The 13,504-nt window shown below is 47.3% G+C and overlaps 1 protein-coding gene across 1 annotated transcript in view; it reads right to left on the minus strand.

Moving 5' to 3' along the window:
* The window catches only part of hexa (hexosaminidase A (alpha polypeptide)), a 64,247-nt gene extending 51,183 nt beyond the window's left edge, over positions 1-13,064 (minus strand). Inside the window, exons 1-2 of the mRNA XM_065022177.1 lie at positions 12,460-13,064; positions 11,893-12,000 (exon numbers count right to left, since the gene is read on the minus strand). Coding sequence (XP_064878249.1) covers positions 11,893-12,000; positions 12,460-12,727 — 376 coding nt within the window. The 5' untranslated portion in view covers positions 12,728-13,064. The remainder of the gene's footprint in view (positions 1-11,892; positions 12,001-12,459) is intronic.
* Between the last annotated feature and the right edge of the window lie 440 nt (positions 13,065-13,504).

A 13,504-nucleotide genomic window follows, 5' to 3' on the forward strand; every position in this document is an offset into this window, starting at 1 on the left:
GGGTATAGGTACGTCTCTCTCCAGAATACGCTCTGGGGGTATAGGTACGTCTCTCTCCAGAATACGCTCTGGGGGTATAGGTACGTCTCTCTCCAGAATACGCTCTGGGGGTATAGGTACAGAATACGCTCTCTCTCCAGAATACGCTCTGGGGGTATAGGTACGTCTCTCTCCAGAATACGCTCTGGGGGTATAGGTACGTCTCTCTCCAGAATACGCTCTGGGGGTATAGGTACGTCTCTCTCCAGAATACGCTCTGGGGGTATAGGTACTCTCCAGAATACGCTCTGGGGGTATAGGTACTCTCCAGAATACGCTCTGGGGGTATAGGTACGTCTCTCTCCAGAATACGCTCTGGGGGTATAGGTACTCTCCAGAATACGCTCTGGGGTATAGGTACTCTCAGAATACGCTCTGGGGGTATAGGTACGTCTCTCTCCAGAACGTCTCTCTCCAGAATACGCTCTGGGGGTATAGGTACTCTCCAGAATACGCTCTGGGGGTATAGGTACGTCTCTCTCCAGAATACGCTCTGGGGGTATAGGTACGTCTCTCTCCAGAATACGCTCTGGGGGTATAGGTACGTCTCTCTCCAGAATACGCTCTGGGGGTATAGGTACGTCTCTCTCCAGAATACGCTCTGGGGGTATAGGTACGTCTCTCTCCAGAATACGCTCTGGGGGTATAGGTACGTCTACGCTCTGGGGGTATAGGTACGTCTCTCTCCAGAATACGCTCTGGGGGTATAGGTACGTCTCTCTCCAGAATACGCTCTGGGGGTATAGGTACGTCTCTCTCCAGAATACGCTCTGGGGGTATAGGTACGTCTCCAGAATACGCTCTGGGGGTATAGGTACGTCTCTCTCCAGAATACGCTCTGGGGGTATAGGTACGTCTCTCTCCAGAATACGCTCTGGGGGTATAGGTACGTCTCTCTCCAGAATACGCTCTGGGGGTATAGGTACGTCTCTCTCCAGAATACGCTCTGGGGGTATAGGTACGTCTCCAGAATACGCTCTGGGGGTATAGGTACGTCTCTCTCCAGAATACGCTCTGGGGGTATAGGTACGTCTCTCTCCAGAATACGCTCTGGGGGTATAGGTACGTCTCTCTCCAGAATACGCTCTGGGGGTATAGGTACGTCTCTCTCCAGAATACGCTCTGGGGGTATAGGTACGTCTCTCTCCAGAATACGCTCTGGGGGTATAGGTACGTCTCCAGAATACGCTCTGGGGGTATAGGTACGTCTCTCTCCAGAATACGCTCTGGGGGTATAGGTACGTCTCTCTCCAGAATACGCTCTGGGGGTATAGGTACGTCTCCAGAATACGCTCTGGGGGTATAGGTACGTCTCTCTCCAGAATACGCTCTGGGGGTATAGGTACGTCTCTCTCCAGAATACGCTCTGGGGGTATAGGTACGTCTCTCTCCAGAATACGCTCTGGGGGTATAGGTACGTCTCTCTCCAGAATACGCTCTGGGGGTATAGGTACGTCTCTCTCCAGAATACGCTCTGGGGGGGTATAGGTACGTCTCTCCAGAATACGCTCTGGGGGTATAGGTACGTCTCTCTCCAGAATACGCTCTGGGGGTATAGGTACGTCTCCAGAATACGCTCTGGGGGTATAGGTACGTCTCTCTCCAGAATACGCTCTGGGGGTATAGGTACGTCTCCAGAATACGCTCTGGGGGTATAGGTACGTCTCTCTCCAGAATACGCTCTGGGGGTATAGTCTCTCTCCAGAATACGCTCTGGGGGTATACGTCTCTCTCCAGAATACGCTCTCTCCAGAATACGCTCTGGGGGGGTATAGGTACGTCTCTCTCCAGAATACGCTCTGGGGGTATAGGTACGTCTCTCTCCAGAATACGCTCTGGGGGTATAGGTACGTCTCTCTCCAGAATACGCTCTGGGGGTATAGGTACGTCTCTCTCCAGAATACGCTCTGGGGGTATAGGTACGTCTCTCTCCAGAATACGCTCTGGGGGTATAGGTACGTCTCTCTCCAGAATACGCTCTGGGGGTATAGGTACGTCTCTCTCCAGAATACGCTCTGGGGGTATAGGTACGTCTCTCTCCAGAATACGTACGTCTCAGAATACGCTCTGGGGGGTACGTCTCTCTCCAGAATACGCTCTGGGGGTATAGGTACGTCTCTCTCCAGAATACGCTCTGGGGGGGGGTCTCTCTCCAGAATACGCTCTGGGGGTATAGGTACGTCTCTCTCCAGAATACGCTCTGGGGGTATAGGTACGTCTCTCTCCAGAATACGCTCTAGGTACGTCTCTCTCCAGAATACGCTCTGGGGGTATAGGTACGTCTCTCTCCAGAATACGCTCTGGGGGTATAGGTACGTCTCTCTCCAGAATACGCTCTGGGGGTATAGGTACGTCTCTCCAGAATACGCTCTGGGGGTATAGGCAGTACGCTCTCTCCAGAATACGCTCTGGGGGTATAGGTACGTCTCTCTCCAGAATACGCTCTGGGGGTATAGGTACGTCTCTCTCCAGAATACGCTCTGGGGGTATACGTCTCTCTCCAGAATACGCTCTGGGGGTCTCTCTCTCCAGAATACGCTCTGGGGGTATAGGTACGTCTCTCTCCAGAATACGCTCTGGGGGTATAGGTACGTCTCTCCAGAATACGCTCTGGGGGTATAGGTACGTCTCTCTCCAGAATACGCTCTGGGGGTATAGGTACGTCTCTCTCCAGAATACGCTCTGGGGGTATAGGTACGTCTCTCCAGAATACGCTCTGGGGGTATAGGTACGTCTCTCTCCAGAATACGCTCTGGGGGTATAGGTACGTCTCTCTCCAGAATACGCTCTGGGGGTATAGGGTCTCTCTCAGAATACGCTCTGGGGTATAGGTACGTCTCTCTCCAGAATACGCTCTGGGGGTATAGGTACGTCTCTCTCCAGAATACGCTCTGGGGGTATAGGAATACGTCTCTCTCCAGAATACGCTCTGGGGGTATAGGTACGTCTCTCTCCAGAATACGCTCTGGGGGTATAGGTACGTCTCTCTCCAGAATACGCTCTGGGGGGGGTATAGGTACGTCTCTCTCCAGAATACGCTCTGGGGGTATAGGTACGTCTCTCTCCAGAATACGCTCTGGGGGTATAGGTACGTCTCTCTCCAGAATACGCTCTGGGGGTATAGGTACGTCTCTCTCCACGCTCTGGGGGAATACGCAGAATACGCTCTGGGGGTATAGGTACGTCTCTCTCCAGAATACGCTCTGGGGGTATAGGTACGTCTCTCTCCAGAATACGCTCTGGGGGTATAGGTACGTCTCTCTCCAGAATACGCTCTGGGGGTATAGGTACGTCTCTCTCCAGAATACGCTCTGGGGGTATAGGTACGTCTCTCTCCAGAATACGCTCTGGGGGTATAGGTACGTCTCTCTCCAGAATACGCTCTGGGGGTATAGGTACGTCTCTCTCCAGAATACGCTCTGGGGGTATAGGTACGTCTCTCTCCAGAATACGCTCTGGGGGTATAGGTACGTCTCTCTCCAGAATACGCTCTGGGGGTATAGGTACGTCTCTCTCCAGAATACGCTCTGGGGGTATAGGTACGTCTCTCTCCAGAATACGCTCTGGGGGTATAGGTACGTCTCTCTCCAGAATACGCTCTACGGGGGTATAGGTACGTCTCTCTCCAGAATACGCTCTGGGGGTATAGGTACGTCTCTCTCAGAATACGCTCTGGGGGTATAGGTACGTCTCTCTCCAGAATACGCTCTGGGGGTATAGGTACGTCTCTCTCCAGAATACGCTCTGGGGGTATAGGTACGTCTCTCTCCAGAATACGCTCTGGGGGTATACGTCTCTCTCCAGAATACGCTCTGGGGGTATAGGTACGTCTCTCTCCAGAATACGCTCTGGGGGTATAGGTACGTCTCTCTCCAGAATACGCTCTGGGGGTATAGGTACGTCTCTCTCCAGAATACGCTCTGGGGGTATAGGTACGTCTCTCTCCAGAATACGCTCTGGGGGTATAGGTACGTCTCTCTCCAGAATACGCTCTGGGGGTATAGGTACGTCTCTCTCCAGAATACGCTCTGGGGGTATAGGTACGTCTCTCTCCAGAATACGCTCTGGGGGTATAGGTACGTCTCTCTCCAGAATACGCTCTGGGGGTATAGGTACGTCTCTCTCCAGAATACGCTCTGGGGGGGTATATACGTCTGGGGGTACGTCTCTCTCCAGAATACGCTCTGGGGGTATAGGTACGTCTCTCTCCAGAATACGCTCTGGGGGTATAGGTACGTCTCTCTCCAGAATACGCTCTGGGGGTATAGGTACGTCTCTCTCCAGAATACGCTCTGGGGGTATAGGTACGTCTCTCTCCAGAATACGCTCTGGGGGTATAGGTACGTCTCTCTCCAGAATACGCTCTGGGGGTATAGGTACGTCTCTCTCCAGAATACGCTCTGGGGGTATAGGTACGTCTCTCTCCAGAATACGCTCTGGGGGTATAGGTACGTCTCCAGAATACGCTCTGGGGGTATAGGTACGTCTCTCTCCACGCTCTGGGGAATACGTCTCTCTCTACGCTCTGGGGGTATAGGTACGTCTCTCTCCAGAATACGCTCTGGGGGTCCAGAATACGCTCTGGGGGTACGTCTCTCCTCTCAGAATACTGGGGGTATAGGTCGTCTCTCCAGAATACGCTCTGGGGGTATAGGTACGTCTCTCTCCAGAATACGCTCTGGGGGTATAGGTACGTCTCTCTCCAGAATACGCTCTGGGGGTATAGGTACGTCTCTCTCCAGAATACGCTCTGGGGGTATAGGTACGTCTCTCTCCAGAATACGCTCTGGGGGTATAGGTACGTCTCTCTCCAGAATACGCTCTGGGGGTATAGGTACGTCTCTCTCCAGAATACGCTCTGGGGGTATAGGTACGTCTCTCTCCAGAATACGCTCTGGGGGTATAGGTACGTCTCTCTCCAGAATACGCTCTGGGGGTATAGGTACGTCTCTCTCCAGAATACGCTCTGGGGGTATAGGTACGTCTCTCTCCAGAATACGCTCTGGGGGTATAGGTACGTCTCCAGAATACGCTCTGGGGGTATAGGTACGTCTCTCTCCAGAATACGCTCTGGGGGTATAGGTACGTCTCTCTCCAGAATACGCTCTGGGGGTATAGGTACGTCTCTCTCCAGAATACGCTCTGGGGGGGGTACGTCTCTCTCCAGAATACGCTCTGGGGGTATAGGTACGTCTCCAGAATACGCTCTGGGGGTATAGGTACGTCTCTCTCCAGAATACGCTCTGGGGGTATAGGTACGTCTCTCTCCAGAATACGCTCTGGGGGTATAGGTACGTCTCTCTCCAGAATACGCTCTGGGGGTATAGGTACGTCTCTCCAGAATACGCTCTGGGGGTATAGGTACGTCTCTCTCCAGAATCTCTCTCCAGAATACGCTCTGGGGGTATAGGTACGTCTCTCTCCAGAATACGCTCTGGGGGTATAGGTACGTCTCTCTCCAGAATACGCTCTGGGGGGTATAGGTCGTCTCTCTCCAGAATACAGAATACGCTCTGGGGGTATAGGTACGTCTCTCTCCAGAATACGCTCTGGGGGTATAGGTACGTCTCTCTCCAGAATACGCTCTGGGGGTATAGGTACGTCTCTCTCCAGAATACGCTCTGGGGGTATAGGTACGTCTCTCTCCAGAATACGCTCTGGGGGTATAGGTACGTCTCTCTCCAGAATACGCTCTGGGGGTATAGGTACGTCTCTCTCCAGAATACGCTCTGGGGGTATAGGTACGTCTCTCTCCAGAATACGCTCTGGGGGGGTATACGCTCTGGGGGTATACGTCTCTCTCCAGAATACGCTCTGGGGGTATAGGCAGAATACGCTCGTCTCTCTCCAGAATACGCTCTGGGGGTATAGGTACGTCTCTCTCCAGAATACGCTCTGGGGGTATAGGTACGTCTCTCTCCAGAATACGCTCTGGGGGTATAGGTACGTCTCTCTCCAGAATACGCTCTGGGGGTATAGGTACGTCTCTCTCCAGAATACGCTCTGGGGGTATAGGTACGTCTCTCTCCAGAATACGCTCTGGGGGTATAGGTACGTCTCTCTCCAGAATACGCTCTGGGGGTATAGGTACGTCTCTCTCCAGAATACGCTCTGGGGGTATAGGTACGTCTCTCTCAGAATACGCTCTGGGGGTATAGGTACGTCTCTCTCCAGAATACGCTCTGGGGGTATAGGTACGTCTCTCTCCAGAATACGCTCTGGGGGTATAGGTACGTCTCTCTCCAGAATACGCTCTGGGGGTATAGGTACGTCTCTCTCCAGAATACGCTCTGGGGGTATAGGTACGTCTCTCTCCAGAATACGCTCTGGGGGTATAGGTACGTCTCTCTCCAGAATACGCTCTGGGGGTATAGGTACGTCTCTCTCCAGAATACGCTCTGGGGGTATAGGTCTCTCTCCAGAATACGTCGTCTCTCCAGAATACGCTCTGGGGGTATAGGTACGTCTCTCCAGAATACGCTCTGGGGGTATAGGTACGTCTCTCCAGAATACGCTCTGGGGGTATAGGTACTCTCCAGAATACGCTCTGGGGGTATAGGTACGTCTCCAGAATACGCTCTGGGGGTATAGGTACGTCTCAGAAGAAGGTCGTCTCCAGAATACGCTCTGGGGGTATAGGTACGCTCTGGGGGTATAGGTACGTCTCCAGAATACGCTCTGGGGGTATAGGTACGTCTCCAGAATACGCTCTGGGGGTATAGGTACGTCTCCAGAATACGCTCTGGGGGTATAGGTACGTCTCCAGAATACGCTCTGGGGGTATAGGTACGTCTCCAGAATACGCTCTGGGGGTATAGGTACGTCTCCAGAATACGCTCTGGGGGTATAGGTACGTCTCCAGAATACGCTCTGGGGGTATAGGTACTCTCCAGAATACGCTCTGGGGGTATAGGTACGTCTCCAGAATACGCTCTGGGGGTATAGGTACGTCTCCAGAATACGCTCTGGGGGTATAGGTACGTCTCCAGAATACGCTCTGGGGATATAGGTACGTCTCCAGAATACGCTCTGGGGGTATAGGTACGTCTCCAGAATACGTTCTGTCTCCCGCTAATCTGTGCACCATCATTGTTTAATTGTGTGAATTGTTTTAACTTTGTTACATAATGTTTATTGTTATATATTTCATATATTTTAGTTGAGCACGCATGAGGAACATCTGGCTTGTGTGCAAATGTAGCAATTGGAGGATGTCTGAAATAGTATTTCTGATGGTTTTAAACTAATAAAAAGCATGAGCCCCAGTTGGTAGAGGTGCTGACTAAGGGCAGTAAAAGTGTAGGTTATGAAAATAAATAAGGAGAGTCGGACGCTGTATACAAACTATCCATCGCTGTGCCTTCTTCAGGGTGAATGAATGCTTGAACCAGGTTATGTACAGTGTAATGAATGCAACCAATGACAATAGTGAGGGGTGTGTCATAGTTGGATGATGAGAATGAAAAACAATTCATTGCTAAGACAATAGTTTACAGCAAGTTGGATATATTAGTAATAACATCAGCAGATTCATTTAAGGTACAATACTAGTCAAAGGTTTTTGAACACCTATTCATTCATGAGTTTCTTTATTTTTTTGACTATTTCTACATTGTAGAATAATAGTGAGGACATCAAAACTAATGCTATCTAATGCTAACTATCTGCTAAATTGTATTGCCTACCTCCTCATGCCTTTTGCACACAATGTATATAGACTTTATTTGTTCTACTGTGTCATTGGCTTGTTTATTGTTTACTCCATGTGTAACCATGTGTTGTTGTTTTTGTCGTACTGCTTTGCTTTAGCTTGGCCAGGTCGCAGTTGCAAATGAGAACTTGTTCTCAACTGGCCTACCTGGTTAAATAAAAGTGAAAAAAATTAAAAATTAAAAAATGAAATAACACATGTAGTAACCAAAAAAAAGTATTAAAGAAATCAAAATATATTTTAGATTCCTCTTTTTCCATTTGCTTTGATGACAGCTTTGCAAAATCTTGTCATTCTCTCAACCAGCTTCACCTGGAATGCTTTTCCAACAGTCTTGAAGGAGTTCCCACATATGCTGAGCACTTGTTGGCTGCCTTTCCTTCACTCTGTGGTCCATCTAAATTTGGTTGAGGTCGGGTGATTCTGGAGACCAGGTCATCTGATGCAGCACTCCATCACTCTCCTTCTTGGTCAAATAGCAATTACACAGCCTGGAGTTGTTGGGTCATTGTCCTGTTGAAAAACAAATGATAGTTCCACTAATCGCAAAACCAGATGGGATGGCGTATCGCTGCAGAATGCTGTGGTAGCCATGCTGGTAACGTGTGCCTTGAATTCTAAATAAATGACAGTGTCACCAGCCATGGACCCCCACACCATCTCCTCCATGCTTCAGGGTGTGAACCACACACCATCTCCTCCATGCTTCAGGGTGTGAACCTCACACCATCTCCTCCATGTTTCAGGGTGTGAACCACACGTTGAGGTCATCCGTTCACTTACTCTGTGTCTCACAAAGACACGAAGGTTGATACCTAAACTCTGAAATGTGGACAGACAAAAAGGACAGAATTCCACCGGTCTAATGTCCATTGCTCGTGTTTCTTGGCCCAAGCAAGTCTTCTTCTTATTGGTGTCCTTTAGTAGTGGTTTCTTTGCAGCAATTTGACCATGAAGGCCTGGTTCACACAGTCTCCTCTGAACAGTTGATGTTGAGATATGTCTGTTACTTGAACTCTGAAGCATTTATTTGGGCTGCAATTTCTGAGGCTGGTAACTTTAATGAACTTATCCTCTGCAGCAGAGGTAACTCTGGGTCTTCCTTTCCTGTGGAAGTCCTCATGAGAGCCAGTTTCATCATAGCGCTTGATGGTTTTTGCAACTGCACAAATTTTCCAGATTGACTGACCTTCATGTCTTAAAGTAATGATGGACTGTTGTTTCTCTTTGCTTATTTGAGCAGTTCTTGCCATAATATGGACTTGGTCTTTTACCAAAGAGGGCTATCTTCTGTATACCACCCATACCTTGTCACAACGCAACTGATTGGTTCAAACGCATTAAGGAAAGAAATTCCACAAATTAACTTTTAACAAGGCACCTGTGAATTGAAATGCATTCCAGGTGACAACCTCATGAAGCTGGTTGAGAGAATGCCAAGAGTGTGCAAAGCTGTCCTCAAGGCAAAGGGTGGCTACTTTGAAGAATCAAAAAATATTTTAATTTGTTTAACACTTTTTTGGTTACTACATGAGTCCATATGTGTTATTTCATAGTTTGTGTCTTCACAACTTTTCAGCAATATAGATAAATCTAGGTAAAAAAAGAAAGCCCCTGGAATGAGTACGTGTGCAAACTTTTGACTGTTACTTCTCTGCAAAAATCTGGGTAAAATATTGAAAGGAAAGTGAGTATTATTTGATAATTTGCAAATAAATTCATTAAAAATCTTACGTACCTTACTGTATTTTTTTTCTTCTCATTTAGTCTGTCATAGTTGAAGTGAACCTATGATGAACATTACAGGCCTCTCTCATCTTTTTAAGTGGGAGAACTTGCACAATTGGTGGCTGACTAAATACTTTTTTGCCCCACTGTATACTAATGCAAATCCATCATTACGTGTAACATTTATTTTTTATATATTTTTTATTTCACCTTTATTTAACCAGGTAGGCTCGTTGAGAACACCTTTATTTAACCAGGTAGGCTCGTTGAGAACACCTTTATTTAACCAGGTAGGCTCGTTGAGAACACCTTTATTTAACCAGGTAGGCTCGTTGAGAACACCTTTATTTAACCAGGTAGGCTCGTTGAGAACACCTTTATTTAACCAGGTAGGCTCGTTGAGAACACCTTTATTTAACCAGGTAGGCTCGTTGAGAACACCTTTATTTAACCAGGTAGGCTCGTTGAGAACACCTTTATTTAACCAGGTAGGCTCGTTGAGAACACCTTTATTTAACCAGGTAGGCTCGTTGAGAACACCTTTATTTAACCAGGTAGGCTCGTTGAGAACACCTTTATTTAACCAGGTAGGCTCGTTGAGAACACCTTTATTTAACCAGGTAGGCTAGTTGAGAACAAGCTCTTATTTACAACTGCGACCTGGCCAAGATAAAGCAAAGCAGTGTGAACAGACAACACAGAGTTACACATGGAGTAAACAATTAACAAGTCAATAACACAGTAGAAAAAAATAGTCTATATACATTGTGTGCAAAAGGCATGAGGAGGTAGGCGAATAATTACAATTTTGCAGATTAACACTGGAGTGATAAATGATCAGATGGTCATGTACAGGTAGAGATACTGGTGTGCAAAAGAGCAGAAAAGTAAATTAATAAAAACAGTATAGGGATGAGGTAGGTAAATTGGGTGGGCTATTTACCAATGGACTGTACAGCTGCAGCGATCGGTTAGCTGCTCAGATAGCAGATGTTTTAAGTTGGTGAGGGAGATAAAAGTCTCCAACTTCAATGATTTTTGCAATTCATTCCAGTCACAGGCAGCAGAGAACTGGAAGGAAAGGCGGCCAAATGAGGTGTTGGCTTTAGGGATGATCAGTGAGATACACCTGCTGGAGCGCGTGCTACGGGTGGGTGTTGCCATCGTGACCAGTGAACTGAGGTAAGGCGGAGCTTTACCTGCATGGACTTGTAGATGACCTGGAGCCAGTGGGTCTTGCGACGAATAAGTAAGAGCAGTTGGAGGCCACGGAAGCTCGTTTGGAGGTTAGATAGCACAGTGTCCAAGGAAGGGCCAGAAGTATACAGAATGGTGTTCGCTGCGTAGAGGTGGATCAGGGAATCGCCCGCAGCAAGAGCAACATCATTGAAATATACAGAGAAAAGAGTCGGCCCGAGAATTGAACCCTGTGGCACCCCCATAGAGACTGCCAGAGGACTGGACAACATGCCCTCCGATTTGACACACTGAACTCTGTCTGAGTTAGTGAACCAGGTGAGGCAGTCATCAGAAAAACCGAGGATACTGAGTCTGCCGATAAGAATATGGTGATTGACACAGTCGAAAGCCTTGGCCAGGTCGATGAAGACGGCTGCACAGTACTGTCTTTTATCGATGGCGGTTATGATATCCTTTAGTACCTTGAGCGTGGCTGAGGTGCACCCGTGACCGGCTCGGAAACTAGATTGCAGAGCGGAGAAGGTATGGTGGGATTCGAGATGTTCAGTGATCTGTTTGTTGACTTGGCTTTCGAAGACCTTAGATAGGCAGGGCAGGATGGATATAGGTCTGTAACAGTTTGGGTCCAGGGTGTGTCCCCCTTTGAAGAGGGGGATGACTGTGGTAGCTTTCCAATCCTTGGGGATCTCAGACGATATGAAAGAGAGGTTGAACAGGCTGGTAATAGGGGTTCAATGGCGGCGGATAGTTTCAGAAATAGAGGGTCCAGATTGTCAAGACCAGCTGATTTGTTCTTAGTTCTGCATTTTTTGAACGGAGCATGCTTATCTAAGATGGTGAGGAAGTTACTTTTAAAGAATGACCTGGCATCCTCAACTGACGGGATGAGGTCAATATCCTTCCAGGATACCCGGGCTAGGTCAATTAGAAAGGCCTGCTCGCAGAAGTGTTTTAGGAAGCATTTGACAGTCATGAGGGGTGGTCGTTTGACTGCGGACCCGTAGCGGATACAGGCAATGAGGCAGTGATCGCTGAGATCCTGATTGAAGACAGCGGAGGTGTATTTGGAGGGCCAGTTGGTCAGGATAACGTCAGGATAACGTCTACTGGAGAAGGATATTTCAGTACTCTTTCACCACTACGTGTATTTACTCAGCAGGGGCTGCACAGTGGAAGTTTCAGGACAGAGTGTGTTTTAGTGTTTCATCACTTACAGCTTTCTGAGGAGTCTGCGTCTGGATAGCCCTCACATTCTGCTCTCTCCACATGGACCACAACGGTGAAAGGGAACCTAAACCATTCATCGTGCTGTTTGGGTCTGGCTGAATCAAACACAAACACATGAACATAAACATCAATGAACATGATGAATTATGTGAAATAGCTCACCTGTACAACTCAAAAATCTAAAATTGTAGTCATAAAAATATGTGAAAACAACTTTGCAAGTCATGCAAATTCGTTACTCTCAAATATAACCAAATCAACTCTGCCTCTAATAAAGGTTAGGTCATTAAGCATATTCTTAAATGAATTACTTTTCAATCACAGGTGTTATGCAGTGTTGCTGGGGCTCTGCAGTGTTCATTGAACTAAAAGTCACATGCCACAATGAATAGGTACCAAACCAAAGGTACCTTTTGTTTTGCTCTACAATGGTTGGCAACATGGTTTTCAAAAAACAGAATACTCCGAACAACTGACCATGACCAATGAATGACGAGGACTGATTCACATAACTTAAAACTGTTATCCATTTATTTAAAATGTTTTGTTATTACCTGCCCTATAATCCGTGAAGATGAGCGGGAAGTATCTCTCGAAAGCCGAATCCAGAAGAGAACAACCGGGTTGAGCGGATGATCCACTAGAGTACTGAAAAATAAACTCCCGTGGATTTAGTGTGTATCGGGCCATGGAAGAGCTGATCTTCTGAGGCATCGGCCACACCGCATCCACGTAGATTACAGAGAAGGACATGAACAAAACCATGAACCAAAGCCATTGTTTATAACAACGCCTGGAATTGGAGATAGTTTTCTCTTCCATTGTATCACGTGAGTCTAGAATGTCAAATTGGTGTTCTTGCGGATGTACAGTGTGCTGTACTGTCCTGGACGGTCCTGGCGTTCAAAGGAGGAAGACTGAACTGGAAAAGAGTCACGTGATATAGGCAGACGCTTTAGACTCAAACAAATCACGTGATCAGGTGTGAATCCTACATGCGGGTTCCGGTCTAAACGCATAGTAAATAGTCCTAAAATCCCCAGCACTTAAATTACGTTTTTACCTCGTCAGATCCAAGTCTACTTTAAAATGTTCCTTGCCCAAGAAAGGGAGAATGATGATCTGAGAGGCAACGTCCTTGGTGGAAATGTTGAAGTTGAGCTTAAAAACAGCCATACTAAAAACTATGAATGTACCTAGCAAGCTAACGTAGCTAGCTAGCGCTCCTGTCGGGTAACGTTACCCATCTCTGGCTAGCTAGTTGTATAGTTTGCTCATGTATTCCATTTCAGAATATACCCAAAACATATATTTAGCTATGACGCTAGCTACGTTTTATAGCACCTCACTACGAGACTAAGCCAATTTGAGGGTCATTCCCACTTGCCAACACTAAAATAAATGTTTTATTTAGAATTATTTCACTTTATTGTATTGCATATGTCAGTTGAATTGCGTATGATGTATTGAAAAAAAAATAGGTATCCAATTACATATTTTTTATTGTAAAAAAAACAGTATACATACAAGAAGTACAAAAACAGACAATGACAATATATGCTTAAATCAATGTTATCTATAGATTGTGTTGCAAACTAG

This window comes from Oncorhynchus nerka, linkage group LG9a, assembly GCF_034236695.1.
Source record: "Oncorhynchus nerka isolate Pitt River linkage group LG9a, Oner_Uvic_2.0, whole genome shotgun sequence".
Taxonomy (NCBI): Eukaryota; Metazoa; Chordata; class Actinopteri; order Salmoniformes; family Salmonidae; genus Oncorhynchus; species Oncorhynchus nerka.